At 53.4% G+C, this 25242-nt stretch overlaps 1 protein-coding gene across 1 annotated transcript; it reads left to right on the top strand.

Moving 5' to 3' along the window:
• Positions 1-304: 304 nt before the first annotated feature.
• PLEKHO2 (pleckstrin homology domain containing O2) lies at positions 305-24748 on the top strand. Its single transcript, XM_042988631.1, has 6 exons — positions 305-420; positions 6617-6766; positions 11255-11371; positions 17744-17848; positions 19395-19493; positions 21792-24748. Exons 1-6 carry the CDS (start codon positions 409-411, stop codon positions 22794-22796), a joined length of 1488 nt encoding a protein of 495 aa, XP_042844565.1. The 5' UTR covers positions 305-408; the 3' UTR covers positions 22797-24748.
• The last annotated feature ends 494 nt before the right edge of the window (positions 24749-25242 follow it).

Raw genomic sequence — 25242 nt, 5'->3', positions numbered from 1 at the left:
CCGGTCCCCGCACCCTCTGTCCCCTTCCAGTCCCTCTCCCTCGGCGGTCGGGGAAACCTCTCTCCGCCCTGCCCCTCCTGCTTCCTCCTTCTGGCTCCACCACCCAGTCCCCAAACCCCCACCCGGCCCCGTCCAGGCTCCACCCCTCCGCCCCGGCCCCGCCCCACCCGTTTCCCGCCCCAGCCCTGGGCCTCCCAGCTCTGCTAGTCCCTTCCCTGGGCCCCGCCCCCTCGCCCCCGGAAGCCTCTCCCCGCCCCCAACCCCGCCCCCCCGAAGTTTCTTGGGCCCCGGGCGGCCCGCGGGACAGAACGCTGAGAGCCGCCGCCCGGCCGGGTGTGGATGGAGGTGGCGGAGCCCGCGCGGCGCGGGGAGTGAGCGGCGGAGCGGCCGGACTTCTGCGGACTCGCGATGGAGGAGGAGGTGAGGGCCAGGCCAGACGGGGGGGGGGGGGGTCTGGGCTGGGGTCTTCGAGCCCCTTACATTTGTTGGGGTCGCAGGCTCAGGCCCTTGTTCCGATCAGCCCTCTCTCTCCGGACTCCGACACCTAACCCCTACCCCACCCCCATCTCTCCAGGCTGAGGCTAGGCAGATAGAGCAGGGGGGTGGGGGTAGTGTTCCGTGTCCCGCACTTAGCAGACACATCCTTCTACGTTATCTCTTTGGCTTCTCACACCAGCTGTGGGCATCGCGGTTGTTATAGTTCGCATTGGATTGAGGGGGAGACTGAGGCTCTGGTCAGTTGATAACTTGCTGAAAGTGGCCTGGAACTGGGCTCGAACCTGGTTACCGTTGACACCCCGTGTCGGCCGGGTCTGATCCTGAAGGGGTAGATTGAGTGTCCTGGAGAGTCTGTGGGGTCTGGAGTCCCTGTGTCAAGGAATCTTGAGTCTGTGACCGTGTCTGGTGGTGAGGATTGGAGAAGTTGCCTTTTTCTCCCCTGTATAAGTCCCTGTGATCCTCTTTCTCCTATCTTCTCCCTTGCCCCAGAATCAGGCCCACATAGGAGCTGATCCTGGCCCCTGCCTTCCCCACATCCTTGGGAGGGCCAACTCCCTGGAGGAGCTGGGCAGCCTTGAGCTTCCCTCTTCCCCCTCAGGACCCTCTTGATCTGGAGTCGGCTCTGGCACTCAGTGACCCCTGCCCTTGAATTGCAAACTCAGTTCTCCCATCAGCCCCATCACCAAAGCACACAGTGAGCACTTAATGTATATATGTGGAATGAATAAATTAGAGCCGGGACCTGCTGAGTCTCAAGGACTTTGCTTCTTGTCCTCTGAGGGGGTCTCAGCTTTTGTCCCTCCCAGCCCAAGGGATGGGGATGTGTTTGCCTGGATAGATGGAGGGAAAAAATGAAAGCTTCACTCTTGGGATAACCCTGGCCAGCTGGAAAGCCCTGAGGGGATCAGGCTGCCCGTGTCCCCATCAGTGTCCAGCTCCCTATTTCCTGGGGCCAGTGTCTGTCAGGGTTCCTTCCAGGCCAGGCCCTGCATTTCTGTGGGATGGTAGATAAGTCACTTCCCCTCTCAGCCTGCATTTCCTCTTCTATAAAATATAGGGCTTGGCCTCCTCCCTGGGTCCTGTGTGATTGTGTCCCCCTCTCTCAGAGTGGGTGGAAGGAGGGGGCAAAGTCAGGCCACTGTGATTTGCTGTGGTTTCTTTCTGACAGGGGTAGGGCTGCCCTCCCCCACCCCAGGCCCCTGCTGTGAGGGTTAGACTGTATGGTTGTGGCCCCTCCCCTTCTCCCAGAGGATGTGGGACAGGATTACTCCATCTCCAGATCTGCTCTGGCCCCCAATTAAGGGAAGTTCTCCTGGGGCCTCCTGGGCCAATGGTTTGTCTCCTGGCCAGCTCAGCCCAGCCCTGCACTCCCTCTAGTTCTGAGTTTCTAACATTGCCATTTACTGACTCCCAGATGCCAAGAGCTCCCCATATACCTGAGCCATCTAAGGGCTTGCCCACCTCCTCCCCACACAGAGGGGCTCCCTATCTCCTGCCTTGTCTTAGGCATCCCTCACTCTTGTCCTCCCATTCCTTCTCCTAATCACTTCTTGTTTCTCTAGGTCTTAGTGCTTGCCCATCTTTGTTTCTCTAAAACACCTCTTAGATCATAGTCACCTGCTCTGCCCCATGACCTCAGGCTGGCCTCACCTCACTCCCACATGGCTGTTTGCAGCCCTTCCCCTAGCTTACATTTCTCTCCGGGGGCCCCAGCTACCTTAGTGCCAACCCCCCTCAGCTTCACTGACCTCCTCTGTGCAATAGCTTGGTAGTCTGAGGCTACCAGGCTGAGGCTGAGGCTTAGTGAAGAAGTTTGGGTCCAGACACTGGGCATTTGTCCATTTGAGTTCTCAGGCCCTCAGTTTCCCCATCCACAAAAAGAGGGAGGTGGGCAATCCAGAAATGTGATGATATGCATGCAAAAGCTTTGAAAACTGCGAATATAGATGTGGGATATTGTTGCAGCCACTGGAGTAAGGTTGAAAACCCAGAACCTAGGGTTTCTTTCCTGTTTCTGCCCTGGGGTTCCACCCCCACCTTCTCTCTCTCAGTCATGCCTTTCCCTGCCTCGGCCTCTAGTGGCTCCAGGCAACTCATTTGTCCACGTCCATCTAGAGAGAGGCAGGACAGTGTCCTGTCCAGCCCTGGTTTTGTGACCTTGAGCTAATCTCTTGCCCTTTCTGGCTATACTTTCTCATTCCATAATGAAGGGGTTGAATGAAGGGTCTCTTGATACCCTTTGTGTCCTCCCTTCTCCTCTGGGCCAAGGTGTGTGTCTCTTGCCTGCCTCACACTCCTACTAAAACCTTAGTTTCTGCAAGGACTTCCTAAACTAACCCTAAACCCCTACTGCACCAGAGAGCTGGGACTCATGTTTCCTTCCGGGTAGGTCCTATGTTCTCCCAAAAGGCTGGGGCCCTCAAGAGCAGGGGATGCCCTCCCCACCCTCAGACTGAAGACTTACCTTGTAGGGTCTCTGTTGCCCCCATCAGACTGCAAGTTCCCTCAGGGCAGAGTCTATGCTTCCTCTCTGATAACCCCATCCCAGGGCTCTGACATGGTGGGATCTTAGCAGAGTTTGGTCAGCACATCATTGGGCTTAAAGGGCAAAGGTTGTCATAAGCTCCCTGTGGTGTGAGGTGCCAACAAGGTTTCTTCTGCTTGTCTCTGTCTTTCCACCATGGCCTGTGTTGTGGCTTTCCACCTGTTCCCTTCCCTTCTGTGCATAGTGTTAGGGTGACCTGACATCTTTTTCTTTTTTTCTTTTCTTTCTTTTCCTAAAGGAATGACACAGAGATCCTCCCACCTCAAGCAAAGGGGAGCCAATCTGGTGCTCAGGGGTGCCTCAGGAGCTGCTCACAGTGGGCAAGGGAGGGTCTGAGTGAGGATGGGTGGGAAGAGAGAGGGTAAAACAGGAAGAACAGTGGTCAGCTGGTCAATAAGAGGAGAGAAGGCCGTGAAACTGGGCTGAGCAAGACAAAACCTCCCCTGTGAGCCCTGCCAAGAGGAGGGGCCACTTATTAAAACTTACTGGGGCATAGCCAGGCCCCCTGGTGGAAGTGTCTGAGGGGCAGGGAGAGGGGCAGGGTGGAGGGTAGCAGGCAAGCAGGACTCTGGCCTCTAGCCAGGCCTCCCTTTGGTGGCTGTTGCTGTGGCTCATTCCTGACAAGGAGACCCTTCCTGGGCTTTGGTTCATGCCATCTCCAGCCCCTTGTCACTTCCCCCCACATCCCCAAAGTGCCTTCTCTCCTCAGTCCCACCCTGTTCCCACCCAGCCCTAAAGGCTTCTTTAGCTAACTCAGTCCCAGTATTCACTGGGCACTGCTCTGCTACACCCTGAGAGGACAGTGGTTAAGGCACAAGCTTTCAGCCTTGCCCCCTGGGAGCTTCCAGCTGACAGGAAGTTTTCATGTGTCAGACAGTGGGTGAGGCAGGCCTAGGAGGTCACAAGGGGAAGGAGTTTACAAAGGGGTGTGAGATCCCATGGGGTGGTGGGTGGGCCCCTGAAAAGCAGGAGGCAAGCTTGGAGCTCAGCAGTGGGAGACCAGTGCCTACTGCTCTGTGCAAGAGACACTGAGAGTCTGCAGGCTGAGGAGGTGGCCAACAGCACCACTGTAGTTGCTGATGGAGGGGTGTGATGTGTGAAATGTGGGGTGGGGTTTCCCATTCTTCCCTTCTAGCCCTGGGCCTGGGCCAGCCTGTAGGGCTCACTGAGGAGATGAGGCCCCTGCCAGTCATGGTCGTGCAGCTAATGGGGGCTGAATACAGGGTCTCTGGTGTTGGGAGTGGTGCACGATAGGATGTGAGAGCCTCCCCCTTCTTGTCAAAGGTCCCTGAAGTCTCCTCTCTCCGTGGTCAGGGTGCCTCAGAACTGGCCTATAGGCAAGCCTCCCACTTCCACAGTCCTCCCATCTGGGAAGATACTTTGGGACCATCTGACTTCCCCACTTGTCTAGTCATCTACAAGTTAGGGAGAGATGCTGAGGGGCACACCACATTCCTAAAGCTCCTAGGGTACTGAGACCCAGCAACTAAGCCCATAAAGGCCTTCTCCCGAATTCTGAACCAGGCCCAGGGAAAACATCCCTGAGAGCTGGAAGGGATGCCAGTGACAACAACAGTGACAATGACAGATACCATTTCCCAAGTTTAGGGTATTCTAGGCACCTCTTTATATGCCATATCTTTATTCAACAAACATTTATTGAGTACCTACTGTATGCCAGATGCTATCTAGGCACTGGGGATATTGCATGAAACAAAGCAAAAATCTTTGCCCTCATGGAGTTAAAATCCTTGCAACTTCTGTTATTATCACCATTTCACAGATGAAGAAACTAAGGCTTAGAGAGGTTAAGTGACTTGCCTATGGTCTGTGTGACTTGGGTGTCAAAAGCTCAGACTCTCAACCACTGGAGTGTGCAGTTCAGAGGGGTGGGGCCACAGTGAGAGCCAAGCTGGGGCTCCCTTGCCATGATATTGAGCAGGGAGGTGCCCAGCCCCTTGCCCAGCCCCTGACAGCTCACCAGTCTTCTGCCTGGGCTTGTCTTTCCAAAGCCAGCTGTGGCCACAGGGTATCCCTGGGGAGAGGCATGCTCCTTTTAACTGGGGCCCCTTTTTTGAACTTTATGTAAATTATAAAGTACTCAAAATTAGTCAGTGCTAATTTCCTTCTAGCATCCTCTAGATTCGACACGCTCTTGACCTCCTCTCTTTTACCCTCTCCTTCACACTCACTGCTGTGGGCACCAGTCACTGAAGCAAAGTGGTTAGCAAATCGGTGTATTTTTATTTTCATTTCACAGATATTTCTCAAGCACCCATTATGTGTAAAGGAACAGTGCTAGGTGCTGGGGACCAGAGGTGAAATGAGCCCATCTGAAAGGCATGTACCTGACACCCAGCCACCTAAGTAGATAATTGAGGGCTGGCCTGGAGGCTCCAGGGTGGCTGCCCATGTCTGAGAAGAGGACTCGAGTTTACCTCCTGTACCAGCCTGTGGTCGAAGGCAGAGTCCTTGGAGCCCTTACCAGATGGATGGCCGCCCACAAGTCCTGGCCTGTGGTGGGACTAAGAGCAGAGGACCCCCTGCTTTGGGGCAGGAAGCCGTAGAATGGATTCTCTTGAAGGGCAGGGATGGAGAGGCAGATTACCACTGCCTGCCTGCTTCCTTCCATCCTTCTTCTCCTGCTTGAATGGTCCTTCTCTGGGACGCCTTCCTGGGCCACCCAGACCTGAGCCAGGTCCCCCACTGTCCACTCTCACTCCCTTCTTCATGCCCCTTTCACTGTTCCCTTCATAGCGTTTCATGCTCCTTAATGTATTTATGTCTGGTGTTTGTTCAGCTTCTCCTTCCCTGCATCGCCAGCTCTATGAGGACAGAGATGCATTATTTTTATTGTTTCCTGCTTACTCCGGCACCAGTGACGTTGTCAGTGCTCAATATAGCGTTTGTGGACTGGTTGAATGAATCCATGAGGCAGAATGGTGGAGCTGGAAGAACCTGGGGTCAGAGACCCGGTTTGACTTCTGGGTTTGTTTGTCCCACTGTGTGACTGGGAAGTCACACAGTTTGCTGCACCTCTCTGAGCTTCAGTTTGCTGTACCATGTGAATAATGATGCTTCCACCTCAGAGTAGTTATATCATTTAAATGGGATGATGTGTGGCTCAGTATTGAGGTGGCTATTGCTATTATTATTGTTGTTGCTGTTGTCATTACTGTTAATTCTTTTTTTAATAACTGTTTTTAACGTTTATTTATTTTTGAGAGAGAAAGTGCATGTGAGCGGGGGAGGGGGAGAAAGAGAGGGAAACAGAATCTGAAGCAGGCTCTGTGCTGTCAGCACAAAGCCCGATGTGGGGCTCGGACCCATGAATTGTGAGATTGTGACCTGAGCTGAACTGGACACTTAACCAACCGAGCCACCCAGGCACCTCTATTACTGTTATTTCTGATACTTGATTAAGGAAGGGTACCTGCCTTGGGAGTTGTGGGGAAGCTCATGTAGGATGATATGAGTAGGTACCCAGCAGAGGGACATATCCCTTGTGTGGCCATCGGACTGTGTGACCCCATGTCAGCAGCTTTCACGACATGTCCTGTTGCTATCTTACAGGGTGTGAAGGAAGGGGGCGAGAAGCCTCGGGGAGCGAGGATGGCCGACAAGGCTGGCTGGATCAAGAAGAGCAGTGGAGGCCTCCTGGGGCTTTGGAAAGACCGATATCTGCTCCTCTGCCAGGCCCAGCTGCTGGTCTACGAGAATGAGGTAAGGACTCACCTGGCCCTGAGGTTGGGATTACTGGGGCAGGAAGCAAAGGGATGATGGCAGCCCAGGCCAGCAGAAGGATCCCAGAACTGGGACTGGAACACCTGCTCCACTTTTGACATGCTGTGCAACTGGATTTGGTTTGAGACCTGAGTCCTTGGGCAAGTGCCTGATCTTCTCTGGGTCTCTATGGTATGGGGACAATACCTCCAGGTGCAAGTCTCGGGCTCGTGCATGAGGGGCCCTTTGAAGTGTATGTACATAGAAATGTGTGTGTCTCCTCAGTGTATTTCTTTTTTTTTTTTTTTTTTTAATTTTTTTTTCAACGTTTTTAATTTATTTTTGGGACAGAGAGAGATAGAGCATGAACGGGGGAGGGGCAGAGAGAGAGGGAGACACAGAATCTGAAGCAGGCTCCAGGCTCCGAGCCGTCAGCCCCAGAGCCTGACGCGGGGCTCAAACTCACGGACCGCGAGATCGTGACCTGGCTGAAGTCGGACGCTTAACCGACTGCGCCACCCAGGCGCCCCTCCTCAGTGTATTTCTATACTGTAACTCCTTGTCATTGGGCTAGGTTCAACACGAGTGAGTGTTCCAGAAAACTAGAGCTTCTTCCATTCAACCAAAACTTTGCTTGTTTGGAGTTCTTGCATACCTCTCATATGAGGCTCATAGTAGTCCTGTGAGGGTGTCATCACATCACATTCTATAGAGGGAGATATTGAAGCCCAAGGTGGCCAAATGATTGTTCAGCATCTCTGTGAATGAAGGAGTTGGGAACCCAAACCAAATCCAGTGCTCTTTCTACCCATAGATTCTGGCGAGTAAACTCTGACACTTATTTTTGGTGGAAATCCTCTAAAATATGTTGAATATCTTCTGCCTTATTCAACAGAAGGTGTTGGACTAAAGTGAGTCTTTCCTTCGTGGCTCAGAGTCCCCTATCATCAGATTATCCTATACTGCCTGACTGTACTTCTCAGCTTTTCTCTTTCCTTTAACATCAAGTGCCAGTCGCCACTTCTGCTGTCCTTGTGCTTCTCAGAGACCTCAGCTCCCCCCTCAGGCTTGTGCTCCTACTCATTTCAGTAGGCTTGAAACTTGGACAACCAAGGATGTTAAAATTGTGTGTTAAGTAAGAGTCGATGAAGCTCTGGGTGAGATCTAAGGAGGAAAGATGAATTTTGCTTGTGGATGCTGTTTGTGTTCTGGGACTGAGGCTGTTAGAAGGCCCATCCACTGAAAGTGGGCTATCACTGTGTGCCTCTGACAGATGGAATACATGGGGAAGAAGTGGTCTGGGGGCAGAAGAGGGATTCTGCCTGTCCTCTCATCCTTTCTGAGCATCCCTCAGGTTACCTTGGCAAATTCATAATGACCCAGGCCAAGAAAGGTTGGGCAACCAGATCTAACTGTTTAGAGGAACTGCCTTTGAGAAGCACCTTGCCTTTCCTGCCTGAGTCCACAGGCTCATGGAGTTGGGGTGTCAGAGAAGCAGCTGGAGGAGGGCAAGGGAATGAATTATGCAGGGAGCCCCCCAGATGTTCTCAACCGCTGCCGTCACCAAATTAGGATGTGCTGTGGCGGCAGCAGGGGGATATTTTTATAAATAAAGGCAGTTGTCACACCTTCCTCCAGTCCCAGCTGTCGTAATAGTTGAGTGACAAGCCCCCAAGCTGTCAGCCTGTCAGGCGCTGCTAGACTTGTCCTGGGCTGTGTCTCTGCACCTGGCCACAGCTGGGAAGCAGGAAGGATTTTACATCCCGTAAACATGAAACATCTAAATCAGGCTTAAAAAAAAAATCACTATTAAAAACCTCAGTGCAGTTTCAAGAACTTTGCACTCAGGGGTGGGGGAGGTTGGCCCAGGAGTAGGAATTGAGAAATGCTTATTAGTTCAATTCCTCTTTCTGATGTAAGGAACTAGGCGAGTGCAAATGACTCTTGGCTGTTTCTTTGCTGTCAGTGAGGCTGACATTCCAAAAATGCTGCCCCCGCCCAGTGCCTGCTGGTTTATCCGTTTTTCTGAGCTGCAGAAGGGCCAGATGATTCAGCGTTTCGGGTGGAGAGGAGACCCAGGTCAGGCAACCCTGGGGAGCCGGGTGGTGGGGATGGACTGACTTTTTGTTCCCAGAGAGAGGAGGGTATATTTGGGCTACTAGTTGTCCAGTTGAGGGAGGCTTCTGCACATGGGGAGCTACTCTCTCTGGGACTGGGCATCCTTCCCCAGGCAGCTTCCTTTCTCTGGATGCAGGTGGGAGGGGACTTCCTGGGGTCTTACTCTGAGTCAGGTATTCAGTCCAGCAAACTGGTCCTATGTGTGCCCCTGTTGAGGGCTGCCCTTTGTAGGCCAGAAAAGAGAGCAGACACATGCAGCACAGGGTAGAGAGAGATGCCCAGCAGGGAGTTAGAGGACTGTTCTTCCCCATGGCACGGTGTCCCTAGAACCTAGTATGGTGCCTGCTCCTGGCAGGTGCTTTGTGGATGGGGGACCTCAGAGGAGAGAAAGCATCAGGGCTCAGGCTTGTGGGTATGGCGGGAGAGTTTCCTGGATCTTACTAGTCTTCATGTTGAGTGGAGGAACTTGAAAAGGATTGGAGACTAGGGGCTGCAAAGAGATGCTTGGAGGCAAACACGGGAAAAGACACTTAACTGAACCTGGATGGGAAAGATCAGGCCACCCTGACCATCTATCTGTTCTCCTTCCCTTGAGGGGCCAAACAGAGAGCAGGTCAGTGGTTATCACCCTTAGCTTTCCTTTGAAAAATACTGATGCCTGGGTTCCACATGCCCAGGTCCTGATGAAATTGGTCTGGGATGTTGCCTGGGCATTGGGGTTTTTAAAGCTCCCAGGTGCTAACAAGGTTGAGATTCTATGGTGTAAAGCAGAGGTTCTCAAACTTTTGCATACATCAGAATCACCTGAGGTGTTTGCTAAAAGTCAGATTGTTAGGTCCATTCTCCTATGGTTATGATTTAGTGGGATGGGGCCTGAGAATTGGCATTTCTAACAAGTTCTCAGGTGGTGCTACTGCGCTGGCCCAGGTACTACATGTAGAGAACCGCTACTATAGAGTGACCTGTTGCTAAGGCATTGATCACCAAGCCTTTGACTGGCTGGGAGGAGTGTGGTGTGCTTGAAAGAGCTCTAGCCTGGGCATCAGGATATAGGTCTGAGTTTGGCTCTGCCCTTTGCATTTGTGTCCATGCTTCGTGGGCAAATCAGTTCGCCCCCAGGCCTCATTCTCTTTCTGTATACAGTGAGGTCAATTCTGGGGCTCTGGGCTTTCAGGTGATTGAGAGGTTCAGGAGAATCAGAGATGCAAAAGTGCTTGCTAAGTGTCAGGGTTTCTTAAAATATGCAGATTATCATGGAGGGAAATCAGGATCATGGAGGGAAATCAGGGCATTTCCTCTGCAAACAGTTGAGTCACTGCCTCCCAGATATTCCACCCAAAATGGCAGAGCACCAACGCAGTCCCTGGGGATGCTTTTGCTGGCTCTCTGAGTGATGTCCAGTAGCAAGCATGTCCTTAACTTGTTGGCCAGCATCTAGGGCAGCTCTCCCCTCTAACTCCCACCCCCAGGGCTGGCTTCTTCTTCCCTGGATGCTCAAGGGTGAGAACGCAGCACAGTGAGAAGTTGTTCCATCTGGGTCTCCCCTGGAAGAGGAAGCAACTGACCAACATTGGGGAGCTTGTCCCAGGCAGCTTGCTGGAGAGGCACCTGGTAGGTGGAGCCCAAAGGGAGAAAATACTCAAGTGCCAGGGCTGTTGGGCAGGAAGGCAGCCCTGCCAGTGTCCTCGGTGGCCTAGAAGAGGCTGGCCCACTGTCCTGGCCACTGGTCTTCTTAGTGATGAGGCCTCAGGGTGGCAGGCTAGTGGGGGGATTGCTTTTGAAGGAACCCTTGCCATCTTCATTGTGTAGGCCACAGAGAGTGGCCTCTTCACCTAGCCAGGGGTCAGCAGAGGAAGATGCCAAGTGGGGAAGTCACTTCAGGATCGTTGTGGTAAAGGCAGGCATGCAGCCCCAAACTTCCCTCTGTGGCTCTGCCTGGAAAGCCTTTTCTTTTTTTTTTTTTCCTCTCATTTTGTGATATCTTACTCCCTCTTCCAGGCTGCCTCTTCCACAAATCTCTGCCTGGCCTCAGGGCCTACATGGACCGCCAGGCAGGCTTCTCTAGCTTCCCGTTTCTTCCTTTGGCTTTAGGCACATTTGAGTCGGCCCTGCTACCCACCTCCAGGCTGGCTGCCCCATTTCTCATGTGGATGCTGAGCCTTGAGCCTCCCTCCAGCCAGCATGGACTGAATACTGTCTACTTGCCGGGGTTTGAATACATCTTGTGATTGATTGGCAGCTCAAGGTTGCCTTCTGATGGATTGATACCCTCACTGACTGAGATCAGGGTCTGCGGTGGGGCCTGGGTGTTGGAGGGTCTGGGTGCATCTGGCTCTCACTAGTTTATGGCCCCTCTATCTCCCTCCCCAGGACGAGCAGAAGTGTGTGGAGACAGTGGAGCTGGGAAGCTATGAGAAGTGCCAGGACCTTCGTGCCCTCCTCAAGCGTAAACACCGCTTTATCCTGCAGCGATCCCCGGGGAATAAGGTAGGGCTATGCCCACTGCTGCCTGACCTTCCTCCAGGTCCACCTGGGTTGGTTTGGGAAGATCATCCCTGGAAGGCTTTCTAATGCAGGTCAGGCCCCTGGATGTAGCTCCTGGAGGGTCTCTGGAGTGTGGCTGAGGCTCAAACCCAGAGGCTACCACAGGTTAGACCTTTTGCTCATTTTGGCCTGGAGTCTCCCCACTGCCTGGTTGATAGGAGATGCATTCGGGGCACTGCTTTGAGGTCTGGTCCCCTCTCCCCTTCTAGGCACTGGGGCCTCCTTCCCAGGCTAGTGTTGGAGGTGGGGTCCTTGGCCTTTCCCCACATCCTGGACACATGAGGCACAGGGGCTGAGACAGGAAAGCTGGGGACTGAGGCCTTCAGCCCACCAGGCCTGCAGCACTGATACAGTCTGGGGCAGAGGGGAGGCTATGGCCTCCACTTCATCTCAGGCCTTCTTGGGTGGGCCACCCATCCTGCCTCCGTCCTGGACTCAGTGCTCAGAGACCTGCGGCCCCCCAGCTTTCTTCCCTTTGCACTTTCCTTTTTTGGCTGAAGCCGGAGAAAGTCTCTTGCCTGGGAGGTTCTCCCCCTGGGACATGCTGTGTATGCAGATGATGTTTGCTGCTTGCACATTTCTCTGGCAGGGAGTCTGGGTGGGTGTTGATGCATGGTATAGTTTCACAGATGTCAGGAGAGAGTTTAGATTTGAGGCAGGCATGTACAGCACCTCTTTCCAGCTCGCGCCCATCTGCAGCTGGGCCACGCCTCGTCCCAACCCCTGCACATCATGTGGAGCCTCGCAGAGTCAGGCTGAGTCACAGAGGCTGGGGGTTGGGGAGCATCTGGTCTGGGCCTGCTGGAGGCTACTCTTTCCTCCCCCAGCTTTAAGGCCCAGGAGCCTAAGTCCTCTGAGTGCTGGGGCTCAGGGCTTGGGGCCCTGGAGGAGGCTGTGGTGCGTTATTTACTAACCCTTTGTCCTACTCTGCAGTGGGTGGAGCACAGAAACAACTGTGGAGCTCTGGGAATTGGGGGTTGAGCCCAGGTTTCACTTGACATCTGCTGCTTAGGGCTCTTAAGAAGAGGAGAGCCATATTTTGGTCTTTCAGGCCAGTTAGCCCCTGCCTGTTCCTCTCTGAGCAGGCACTGTAGTTGTGTATGTGTGTGAGTTACATGCAGAGTACATTATGTAGAGGTGAGTGTTCACCTGACCATGGGTCTGCCTGGGTCTTCGTGTGTCTCTCTGAGTGAGCTTATATGGATGTGAGGCAGATGGGGTCATGCTTCTCTGTCCTCTGCCAGTGCTGTTCTTCTCTCCCCAGCTCTGACAATCAGCTGATGGTGGGCTTAGGTGGGTGGGGCCTAGCTCAGTGTGGGACTTACCTTCAGAGAGGCCTATTTGTGCAGCTGCATTCTTAGCTGCTTTGGCCAACACCCTGCCTTCCACCCCCCAATCCTGCCAAGAGTTCAGATCGGCTCTGGGTGACTCTGGGAACAGGATGATAAGTCAGGGAGATGAGGCTGTGGAGCAAGTTGTGGGGGCTGTAGGGCGGTGGGAGGACAGCACATCCAGTTCCAGCTCTCCCTGACTCTCGCCGCCCGAGGAACTCATACAGACAGCAGGGTTCCCCAGAGGTCAGATGGTGGACCGCCCGGAGCACCAGGTCTCCCATGTCTTCTCACCCTCCTTTCCTATCGCCCTGGGTGTTCCCCATCCTCAGTGAGGCCACACGCTGGCCAGGAGGTCACATGACCCTGGCTGTCTGGTCCTGAGGCCGCCTTTTTCCCCCCTCTAATCAAATAAACAAAGACGCCAGTGTCTTGCATGCCCCTCTCCCCCTGCCTCCCATCCCCACACCCCTGCCATGAGGTCACAGGCAGACGCTGCCAGGAAGCAGGGTGGCCTAGCTGGGCCTTGCTGCCCTGCTGGTCTCGGCCAGCTTGGCCCGTTCCTCTTTCCTGCTGCCTCTCTCCCCCTCCCACTTTTTTCCTCTCTGCCATTTTGTCCTCCCCTCTTTCCCAGGCCATGTGGGCCTATTCTGTGGCCAGTCCTGTTGGTTCTGAAACTCCAAGCAGGGCCTGTGCCCCAGGGCTTCTTGGAAGGGCTTGAGAGGGACCTGTGTAGCCTGTGGCTCTTTAGGACATAGGGCCAGGGGCGGGGCCAGAGGAACAACTTCTTGGTATTCCACTTGTCCCCATTCTGGTCCCCCTTGTGGGATGCCTGGCTCATTCAGCCAGGATAACAAGGTTCCTTAGAGTGGGACTGGGTCCCATTTAACCTTGCATTCCCTCTCCTAGGGGGTTCCTTTGGCCAGTACAATAGGTCTTCCTGAAGCCACCTCCTTCACAGGGAGCAGAAGAGAACACAGGCTGGGGCGCCTGGGTGGCTCAGTCGGTTAAGCGTCCAACTTGCGCTCAGGTCATGATCTCACAGTTTGTGAGTTTGAGCCCATGTCAGGCTCTGTGCTGACAGAACCTGGAGCCTGCTTCAGGAACCTGGAGCCTGCTTCGGATTCTGTATCTCCTTCTCTCTCTCTGCCCCTCCCCCACTGGTCTCAATAAATAAATAAATGAATAAATGAATAAATAAATGAATAAATAAATAAGAGAACACAGGCTGACCCCTTTTCCATGCCCAGGCCTGCCTCAGGTGGGCTGGTCATTGGGGAAGGATTGCAGGTTGGGTTGGGCCTCTGATCTTGTCCCACTGAGGCCCCAAGTAGTGCATAAGCCTGTGCAATGTGGGTTTGTGGGACTAGAACTCTTAGCTTGACTCCCAGGCCGGTGCTCTTTCTCTGCCCTACTCTTGCTCCATCTGTGGCTGATTTCAAGGGTATGCCTCTGCAGCTCTCCGGCATGCTGAATCCTCCACTGAGCAGGGGCCCACCATCTCGGAGCCTGCAAGAAGGAGCAGCAGCTAGGCTCCAAGGGGCTGGCCCTGGGCTGCCTTTCTGGCAGTCCCCATCACAGGGCTGGGTAGGCCCTTGCAGAGCCTGGATGTTGCCACCGTCTCTCCCTGAGCCCCCTGCAGCCCTGATGGCTGGGCTAAGAGGCAGTTGCCAAGGTGCCCTGGGGTTTCTGACTTAACTGCAGATCTGCTGCCAGGATCGAATTTACCCTGGTCATGCAAATGAGCATTTGGCTGTGCCTGGCATGGGGAGGTGGGTGGGACCCAGGGCCCTGTATGAGGAGGAGGCGGCAGCAGCCAGGAAGAAGTTATATAACGAGGATGCTGCGGGGGCCAGGCAGACTGTGGTGTTACATAACATTGAAGGTGTCCGGAGGGAAGGCGCTATCTAACACCAGGGTGGGGGATGGGCACGCTGGCAACCCGCCCGACAAAGAACTAGGGCATCTTGAGGTCAGAGTGGGCAGTGACCCAAAAACAGGGCAAGGGAAGGAACTTTGGGCCAGTTCATTCATTTACTGGCTCATTCATTCAGTAACTATTTACTGAATACCTACTGTGTGCGGGGACCCTGGCATCAGTCCTGTTTAATTCCCTCAGCATTGTTTGGGTTAGGCATTATGCCTTTATCCAGATGAGGAAACTGGGACTCTTTTGTCAGAAGGAAGGCAATAGTGATAATTCCTTTTTTTTTTTCTTTATTCTTTTTGAGAGAGAGAGAGAGAGAGAGAGCAAGTGTGTGCACAAACGGGACAGAGACAGAGAGAGGGAGAGAGAGAGAATCCCAAGCAGACTCTGCACTCTCAGCACAGAGCCTGACACAGAGCTCGAATTCAGGGACTGTGAGATCATGACCTGAGCTGAAATCAGGAGTCGGACACTTAACCTACCTGAGCCCCAACAGTGATAATGCCTATTGCTGAGCACTCACTCTATGCCCAGCTCCACAGTCAACACTTCAGATACATATTTGATCTTCACAGCTCCATGAGGCAGGTTGTGGTGGTCTTGTCTTTTTACAGATGAGGAAACTAAGGCTCAAGGTCAGCCAGCTGTAAGCAGTGTTCTGTCCAACTCAGAGACTCTACTGCTATTGTGTCTGCCATGCAAAGTGGTCCCTCTGTTTGTGCAGTCTTGCTCCTTCTACCATTTCTTGTCTGATCTTGGATCCTGGCAGGGAGGGGGTTGTCTGAGCTGCTGTTTCTTCTTCTTTTTTTTTTTTTTAAGATTAAAAACATTTATTCTTTTTAAATTAAAAAAAAATTTTTTTTCAACGTTTATTTATTTTTGGGACAGAGAGAGACAGAGCATGAACGGGGGAGGGTCAGAGAGAGGGAGACACAGAATCTGAAACAGGCTCCAGGCTCTGAGCTGTCAGCACAGAGCCCGATGCAGGGCTCAAACTCACAGACTGCGAGATCATGACCTGAGCCGAAGTCGGCCGCTTAACCGACTGAGCCACCCAGGTGCCCCTAAATTTTTTAAACATTTATTCATTTTTGAGAGAGACAGAGCATGAGTGGGGGAGGGGCAGAGAGAGAAGGAGACACAGAACCGAAAGCAGGCTCCAGGCTCTGAGCTGTCAGCACAGAGCCTAACATGGGGCTCAAACTCACAGATTGTAAGATCATGACCTGAGCTGAAGTCGGATGCTTAACTGACTGAGACACCTAGGCACCCCAGAAACACTTTAAAATTAAAATGAATTTAATTTTACTTTATTTTATTTTATTAAAAACATTTTTTTAATGTTTAATTTTGAGAGACAGAGAGAGCGCAAGCAGGGGAGGGGCAGAGAGAGAGAGAGACACAGAATCTGAAACAAGCTTCAGGCTCTGAGCTGCCAGCACAGAGCCCGACATGGGCTCCAACTCACGAACTGTGAAATCATGACTTGAGCCGAAGTCAGATGCTTAACCGACTGAGCCACCGAAGTGTTCCTTATTTTATTTTAAGGTTTATTTATTTATTTTGAGACAGAGAGAGAGAGAGAGAGAGAGAGAGAGAGAGCGAGCACGAGAGCACAAGGAGGGTAAGGGTAGAAAGAGAGGGAGAGAGACAGAGTCCCAAGCAGGCTCCACACCACCAGCACAGAGCTCGATGTAGGGCTCAAACCCACGAATGGTGAGATCATGATGAGCTCAAATCAAGAGTAGGACGCTTGACCGACTGCACCACCCATGTGCCCCCCAATTTTTTTTATTTTTTAAGCAGTTTTTTTTTAATTTTTTTTTAAACATTTATTTATTTTTGAGACACAGACAGAGCATGAATGGGGGAGGGGCAGAGAGAGAGGGAGACACAGAATCAGAAGAGGCTCCAGGCTCTGAGCCATCAGCCCAGAGCCCGACGCGGGGTTCGAACTCACGGACCGCGAGATCGTGACCTGAGCCGAAGTTGGACGCTTAACCGACTGAGCCACCCAGGCGCCCCTAAGCAGTTTTTTTTTTTTTAACATTTATTTATTATTGATAGACAGAGACAGAGTGTGAGCAGGGGAGGGGAAGAGAGAGAGGGAGACACAGACTCCAAAGCAGGCTCCAGGCTCTGAGCTGTCAGCAGAGGCCAATGTGGGGCTCGAACTCATAAACTGCTAGATCGTGACCTGAGCTGAAGTCGGATGCTTAAATGACTGAGCCACCCAGGCGCCCCTTTTTTTTTATTTTTGAGTAATCTCTACACCCAGCATAGAGCTTGAATTCACAACCCCAAGATCAAGAGTCACATGCTCTACCAACTGAGCTGGCCAGGTACCCCTCTCTGATTCTAATGTAAGAACTGGGAGCTCCTGCATTAGATGAGAAGGGATGCCTGGGGTGGGATGGGGTGTAGAGTCCTGAGTCATGGGATTACTTTATGTCACCTTGTGCAAGTCTCATCCCATCTGTGAGCCTCTGTTTTCCTCATCTGTAAGATGAGGGGGTTGAAATTGACCCTCATTGCCCTTTCTCTCATACAACCTATGATTCAAGGCCAGAAAGGATACCCTGGGACTTTTTCACTTGGCCAGAGCTGAGTGTGGGGCCTTCTGGAGAGCTGCATGTGGCCCTGGTTCCAGTGGGCCTTCACCAATGGACACCCTTCACACCTGTCACCTCTGTCACTGTACTCAGCCTGGTGTGGATGTAGACTGGGACAGCTCCTACTTTATGGAAAAAACAGGCAGCTGGTCTGGGGAAGTCACATGGAATAAGACCAGATCTTGGCTCTTTCCACAGGGCAAGGCTGATTTGAATCCAAATCTCTGGCAGCATCATGCTGAGAGCCAGCCCCTTCTCTGCTTGATCTATCTCCTTCCCTCCCCCAAAGCCCCTTGTCAGACCTGTTGTGGGGGGTCATTTCAGTTTGCTCCTGACCAGCTGTGCCATCACAGACTTTGGGATCTGGGATGGGAATACTTCCTTAAGACCCCAAATGTGAACTCTGTTAAACATCTGCCATCCACCCCATCCATGTCCCCTGCAGGTCAGCGACATCAAGTTTCAAGCAACCAGTGGGGAGGAGAAGGAATCCTGGATCAAAGCCCTCAATGAAGGGATCAACCGAGGCAAGAACAAGGCTTTTGATGAGGTGCGATGCAGTCCTATGGATGGCTCTGTGTCTCCTTTCCCGCCATGTGTGATCTCAGAGAGGATCCTGCCCGCCCCCCCCCCACCCCAACTTCAGACAACCCTGAGATTATGCTACAGACACTGGGACATCTACAGTTGTTACCTCATTTAATCACAACACCCCTCAAAGTGTTCTCATTTTAAGGATGAAGAAACTGAGGTGTCAGGAAATTAGTTTGTTTTAAAGTAAAAAGTGAATAGGTAGAGAGTAGAATTTAACTGGTAGCCATGCATCCTTTCCAACCCAGCCTCAGCTGAAAACAGCAGGTGGGCCCAGGCCAGAGGGGTCTGGGCGGGGGGTGTCTGAGAGCTTGAAAGCTCTCTTTTCAGGTTGGCTGTAAAGTCCAGGCTGGGCTGGCTTTGGCCCTGGGCCTCCCCATCCGTCTGCAATGACTACCTAGCCCCCTGTACTGTAGTGTGACTCTAGCACCAGTGGCTGTGATTAGGTTTGAGGTAGGCAGGGTATCCCATGGGGCCAGATCTCCTAGGGTGGATTGTCTTTGACATCATGGATTTGTAGCTCTTTGAGCTAAAATTGACCTGGGGTCCACCTAAACTGACCCCTTGGATTGCAGAAGCCGAAGACCTGAGGGGAGGAATCTTCCCAAGCAAGTCCCTCTTAACACCCAGGTCTCCTGACTCACAGCCGTGGTTTCTATGTCATGTTTTATGAGACTGTATCTTGCTCAGCCCTTCACTAGCTAGAGAAACTGTCCCGTTTCATGGGTGAGGGGTGATAGAGCATATTGCAGGTATTGGAGGCCCCAGAAACATGGGCTGGATGTCAGCCCAGTTTTGGTGGAACAGTCAGAAACAGAGACAGTTGAACCTCACCCCCATCCCCACCCAAGGTGGGCCTGACTCTGAATCTGACCTAAGGGCTGAAGAGTCTTAGCCATACTCCCCATCAAGGACAAGCTACTTCGGGGTTCAGAGTCTGGATTTCCCATGCAAATCTTATTTACTCTTCCCAACTACTCCTGACTGTCTTTCCTTACCATCAGAGAGGATTTTCTGTCTTCTAGACACCCTGGCCCAAAAGGGGCAGAGGCCTTGCTCTCTCCTCAGCTATCCCCAAGGGACCTGGGAGAAGGACTGGGTCCATTTTCTGGAAGGCAGGCACCAGGGGATCATGGGCTGCCTTCTCTCTGCTCCCACAGCTAAGCATAAAAACAGCCTCAGGGCTGTTTGTATATATACGCAAGTATACTGAAGGGCAAGGGCTGGTAGCCCATATCCAGGCAGGAAGACTGAGGCAGAGAGCGTGGCTGCAGAGAAAGGGAGAGCCTCAGATTGCAGAGAGATGACAAAGACAATATAGTGACAGGAAGCAAAGCAGAGGTCCAGACACAGGGAGGTGCCTTAAAGAGAGGGCCAGAGGTAGGGCCCTGACCCTATAAAGGGAAGATGTGGGTGTAGACCCTGCCTCTGAGTCAGGTTAATGTCTGGGCATTTCTTCCTCTCCCCAAGGCCTGCTGGGCACTAACCTTGTTCCCTCTTCCCAGGTAAAAGTGGACAAGAGCTGTGCACTGGAGCATGTGACACGGGACCGGGTGCGTGGGGGCCAGCGGCGCCGGCCACCTACAAGAGTCCACCTGAAGGAGGTAAGACTTTGTCCCAGCTTAGACAGGTAGGAGGTCAGGTGAGCCTGGGACCACAGCTCCTTAGGGTGGTAGCCAAGCTTGGGGCCACCTTTTTCCTGGAGACTTTTGGAGCTGGGGCTTCCTGAGTGGTATATGGGGTGTCTGTGTGTGGAGGCTCATGTGTTATATGTGCTTGGGGTGTAGATGTACCTGCTTTGCTTATTGAGTCTGCACATTGCCCTTACTCAGAGTTGGTCCCTAAGGGACACTAAGACCCTGAGGCTGGTCCCTGCTTCTCAGAGCTCAGCTTCCAGATGGAAAAAAGACCTGTCCACAGACTGCTTTAAGCAGAGTTATGACTAACTTCTATACAGAGGAGGGCTCTCAGAAGCCAGGCAAGAGAGACCACAGAGGGCCCATTGGCACTTGAGCTGACCCATGAAGGACAAGAAGGGCTTCAGTTGTCAGACTTGATGTGAGGGAGCTCTCTGGCCACAGGAATGACCTGAGCTGAGGCAGGAGGGTTTAGGGAGTGCTGAGTCCCTTTGACTACACATCCCTTTGGGGTGTGCAGGAGCTGGGGATGGGATGGATAGGAGGGTACATTCCAGAGGTCAGTTTGATGCCCAGGGTAGCATGGGTTGGGTTAAGGGAGAGAGAGGCAGGGGGCCAGGAAGAAGAGGGAGGAGGTGGGCCCTCCAGGGCTCAGGAGGGGCCAATGGGAGAGACCCTGGGAAGCAAGAGACATCTGGGCTTGCCACTGAATACAGGGCTAGGGGAGGTGGGCCAGACAGAAGGGGAGGGTTGTCAGAGGTGCCCCAAGCCTGACTGGGTGAATGGAGGCCCTGGACCAGGAATTGGGAGAAGTTATGGGCACAGTGAGGGTAAGGGAAGAGCCCTTTTTTGACCAATGTTGCTGATGGTGAGTGGATGGTGAGGGGAAAGATTTTGGAGGCCAGGAAAGAACCTCGGCAAATGCTACATTTGGTGGTGGGGGGGTGGGGCAGGCAGTAGACAGCCAAGGAAGAGAAAGCCAGAGAGGTGAATGGCACCTCCAGAGAGAGAAGGGCACAGGATGTGTTATCAGCCAGGTTGGCAGCCATAAGTCACAGGGGCAGGTCTGGGGAAAGCGGCAGGCAGTGACCCCATCAGAGAAGGGCTCAGCTTAGGTTTCCCAAGGGGTGCAGAGCTGGGGGTGCCAGAGGGAAGGGGACCGTGGTAGGGAAGAGGGAGAAAGGAAGGGGCCGAGGTCATTGGGGAGATTGTTTTTGAAATGTTTTTGGTTGTTTTTGAAATGACACGTCTGTCAGCTGAGGGAATAAAGCCCGCAGAGGGAATGCCTGAAGTAGCCAGAGAGAAAGGGAATGCCCCAGGGGGAGGGCTACGTGTTGGGGAAGGGCCAGTCTTGGGAAGAAGGACCCCCTGAGAAGAATTCAGAGAGGCACTCCTGTCCCAGTGACTGAGCAAGTGTATGTACTGGCCAGATCCCCTGTGGTAAATGGGAGTGGGGTTCTCAGCCAAGACCCCCACTGTAAGGGACCTTGAGAGAGGCCTCCTGCCCAGCCCTGCTCCGGGCCTCTGAGGCTCCTTGGGAGGGTCTCCATGACCGTGGGGCTGCTGGGTGTCTCTGTAGGTCCCTCGGGCCAGGTGCGGGGCAGCTGCCAACTCAGTGCAGCTGTTCTTCTCTGGCGGTCAGCTGCGGTATGGGGCTGCCTGTGTCTGGGGTCACATCTGACAGCATGAGGAGAGTAGGCACTGGCTGCTGAGCAGCTGGGCAGGCAAAGGCTGCAGAGATGTGGGCTGGAGGGCTGGTCGTGAGGCTGGCAGATCATACAGCGGTCTCCAGAGAGGGGAAGCAGAAGTAAGTGGGCTCGAGACAACTTGGGAGGCCGTGTTTGAGTCCTGGTCCCATTGCCCCCCTGGATGGGTGCTTGCACAGATGGAGTTCTCTCAAGGCCATAGAGCCAGAAAGGGGTCAAAAACAGGGCTGGAGCCATGTCTCTTGCTGCCCAGACCAGTACAGTTGCCACTAAAAAGCAGTCTTTTTCACAGGCTGGGGCACCAAGACGACACCCTATCTCTGACCTGGCTTGTGATTCCAAAACAGGGAGTTCTGTGGGAGTGAGGGAGAGGAGAGGATTCATCAGAGAATCACTTCAGCATCTAATCATGTGACCTTGGAAGCCAGGGCAGAGGATGTGGAGAGTGGGAGGCTGGGGGCCTGGGCAGCCTGGATAGGAGGACTTGAGTACCTTATGGGTGGGCACAGATCCAAATGCCAGTCATCCAGGATGACACCTGTATACTGTCCCTTACCAGGTAGCCAATGCAGCTTCTGATGGGCTTTCGCGCCTGGACCTCGACGTGCCAGATAGTGGGCCGCCAGTGTTTGGCCCCAGCAATGATGTCAGTGCAGCCCAGCCCCAAGAGACACTCAGGCCCCCTATGCCTCCTACCAAGCCTTCCCCACTGCCGGAGACCACCAGCCTCAGTGACAGAGTGGAGACTCCTGCCGGGGAGAGAGCCCCATCCCCTGTCTCAGCAAGCTCTGAGTCCCACCAAGCGAACTCAGAGACTCCAGTACAGGAGGACAGTGGCCCTGAGCAGACCCCCAGCATGGTGCTGCCTGACAAACTGAAGGTGAGCTGGGAGAACCCCAGCCCCGAGGACGCCCCTGACTTTGAGAGTACAGAACTCCAGGTGCCCTGCTCTGAGGATTCTGAGGCTGTGCCCAAGGAGAGTGGGAAGCCTCCTACACCCCCACCCAAGATCTTATCAGAGAAACTGAGAGCTTCCATGAGTGGGATGGTGGCTTCTGGGCCAGCCCAGAGTCCTGAGGCCTCTGAAACCTCGGCCCCAGATCCAGCACAGATGTCAGTGAATGGCGTGGATGACAGTCTGGAGCCCGTCAATCCACCCCAGGCCTCGGGCATCCCAGAAACAACCCCAAAGGATGCAACAACGTCCACAGCACTGCCCTGCTGGGACCTGCCATCTCATTTCCATCCCCGCTGTTCCTCCCTGGGGAATCTGCTTGGGGAAGGCCCCCGGTGTCCACGGCAGCCTGGAGAACGGCTGTATCGGGCCCAGCTGGAGGTGAAGGTGGCCTCAGAACAGACGGAGAAACTGTTGAACCAGGTGCTGGGCAGTGAGCCGGCCCCTGTGAGCGCTGAGACATTGCTCAGCCAGGCTGTGGAGCAGCTGAGGCAGGCCACCCAAGCCCTGCAGGAAATCAGAGATCTGGGAGAGATGAGCCAGGAAGCACCTGGGCTACAGGAAAAGCGGAAAGAGCTGGTGACCCTCTACCGGAGAAGTGCACCCTAGGGCCTGCCAGGCCAGGGCGTGGTCCCTCCTAGCCAACCCAGTCCATCAAAGCCCAGCCCTGCCAAAAAACATGCTTCTGCTCAGGCCGTAGAAAGGCCATCAGGCATGTTGGGGGTATGGCCAGGAACTATGGAGATTCTTGGTATCCTTCCTGCCCTGCCCTGGCCAATGGTGCCAGGAGCCACCCAGGACCACTATCTGACTATCTGGCCCAGTTTCTGGGCTTGGGCAGGGAGCACACACTTGGTTGCTTGCATGGTTGTTCTGAACTGCCCCAGGGCTTTAGCATGGCACTTGGGGTTTCTGGGGGTGGCATCATCTCTGCTTCCCACCCCCAGTAGTTTACATTCCTGACTTCTGAATAGAGCACAGCTGAGCCCCCCCTCCTCCCCACCCCGCCACAGCTCCCACATCCAGATGTTCCCGGGCAGAGAGCGTCATGGCAGAGGCAGCTTTGAGCCGTAACTAGCCCTCCCTACCCACCTACTCGCAATAGCTGCCAAGGCCTTGGGTCCAAGTTATACGTTTTTCTGTCAGCTGAGTGAGACCTGGAATCCAGCCAGGGCCTGTGAAGGCAGGTGGAAGGCATCTGTGTGGGATTCCTATTCTGCAGGCCTTCCTCTCTGGTGAACTGTGATTGGAGGACTCCAGGGTAGAGGAAGAACTTGAAGGGTCTCCTAGTCTAGTCTCTCCCCCTGGACCAGCTTGTGTCCAGCCCTGCACATTTCCTGTAGAGGTGAACCCGAGAATAGCTCTGAGGTCAACATCAGAAAATCCTGTACCTACTTCATTATAAATGAACCTTCAGAGGAGAAGCCACCTCAACTTCTGTGCCTCCCCAGATGGGATTTATATCTGGCTCTCTATGCTTCCTCCTGAACCCAAACAGGCCCAACATCCCAATCATTTCTTTGGATGCTGATGGGGGTATGTTGGGGCCTGAAATCACTTCCCTTTCCCCTCTTCCCCTCTGGCTCAGGCCCTAGATGGACTGCTCTTCCTGAACTTCCTAGTGGAAGAGGCATTTCCTTTTGTCCCTTTCCTGGTCCAACCCCGCAGCCTGGGCCTCTCCCTATCTGTCGCCTCCCCTCCACCCCAATTCTCCCCGCACTTGTCCCTGACTCTGGGAACACACCCAATCTCCATCTAGGTGCAGAGGCCCTGAAGGCACAGCCACTCTCCCTGGGACCTATAGGAGTAGGAGCAGCTTCTGAAAGGCCTGCTCAGGGGGTTTTTAGCATGTGCACTTTTATTTACTGAAAGAGGACAGGGAGGGTCACAGCTGCATGTCCTGGCCTTTCTGCCCACTGCTCCACCACCAGTCGTGCCCACTGAGACCTGCCAGTACAGGTCAATGCCTTCTTTACTGTACTTCTACTTTGTTCTTGAGGGTAGTGGCCAGGGATCAGGAGGGGCAGATATCCACTCTGCAGCCTATACTGGGCAGAGGTGGAGGTGAACAGCAATGTCCTGACCCATGAGCCCCCACGGGCCTTCTCAAACTACACTCTTTGGACAAACGAGGCTCCCATGCCACAGTCTGCCTGTCCCTCCATCTGCCTTCAGTATGAAAGCAAGAATGGCATCAGGTGCCTAGTCACATGGCCCCCTGCACTCGTCTTTTGGGGAACAGCCTTCCCCCACCAGCAGCCTGGACCAGCTGGGGCTTTAGCCAAGTCACCTGTTTCCAGGGACTAGAGCCTCAGTTTCCTCCTCGGATAAATGACCAGATTGAGCAAGTAGCTCTGGGGCCATCTCAGTGACCTAATGCCATTATGGTGTTCTTAAGGGATTCCCTGTGCCTTGGTGACCTGGGCCCCAAGGGGAGGGGTAGAAGGATTGGGAATATGCAGGGTCTGCCTGGCCTGCCTCCTTGAGGAGGATAGCATTCCATGTCTTCTGTTTATGAAGCGCCTTTCTCAAAGTTTGGCAATAAATCCCTTTTTATGGAACTTCTCTGCTGCAAGCCTGTTTGTTGGTGTGGGGACCAGCTCTAGGGCTGGCCTCAAGGAAGCAGAGGGTAAGCAGTGGTTGGTCAGTGGCATCACTGGTCCTTTAAGCTTCCTTCTAGTGCTTCCTTCCCATAGGCTTGGCTGCATCTTTGCTAAACTTAGCCAGGCCCTCCAATTTTACCCCCTCCCCACCCCTACCTACATGTTTCTATAGGCTGGGAGCTAAGTGTCGTAAGGCACAATGCTTTTCAATTTTTAGAAACTTCATTTGGAAATGATTTCGAATAGAAAAGTTGCAATAATAAGACCAGTACAAAGAACACCCACGTATTCTTTATCAGATTGACCCATTGGTTTATCTTTTGAGTGCTTTGTGTCTTTAACATATATAATTTTTTTCTGAATCATTGGGGAATTAGTTTTCATGGTCCCTTATCCATAAATACTTCAGTGAGTATTTAAGTATATTCTCTCATGTAACCATAATACAGTTA

This window comes from Panthera tigris, chromosome B3, assembly GCF_018350195.1.
Source record: "Panthera tigris isolate Pti1 chromosome B3, P.tigris_Pti1_mat1.1, whole genome shotgun sequence".
Lineage (NCBI taxonomy): Eukaryota > Metazoa > Chordata > Mammalia > Carnivora > Felidae > Panthera > Panthera tigris.
Note: the sequence above shows the minus strand (reverse complement) of the source record. Positions and strands in the feature narration are given on the sequence as shown.

Bases quoted from the DNA above. Each gene is read 5' to 3' on its own strand.
- PLEKHO2 (XM_042988631.1), top strand. The intron at 6,767-11,254 runs GTAAGGACTCAC...CTCCCTCCCCAG, and splicing joins TGCTGGTCTACGAGAATGAG to GACGAGCAGAAGTGTGTGGA. The intron at 17,849-19,394 runs GTGCGATGCAGT...CCCTCTTCCCAG, and splicing joins AGAACAAGGCTTTTGATGAG to GTAAAAGTGGACAAGAGCTG.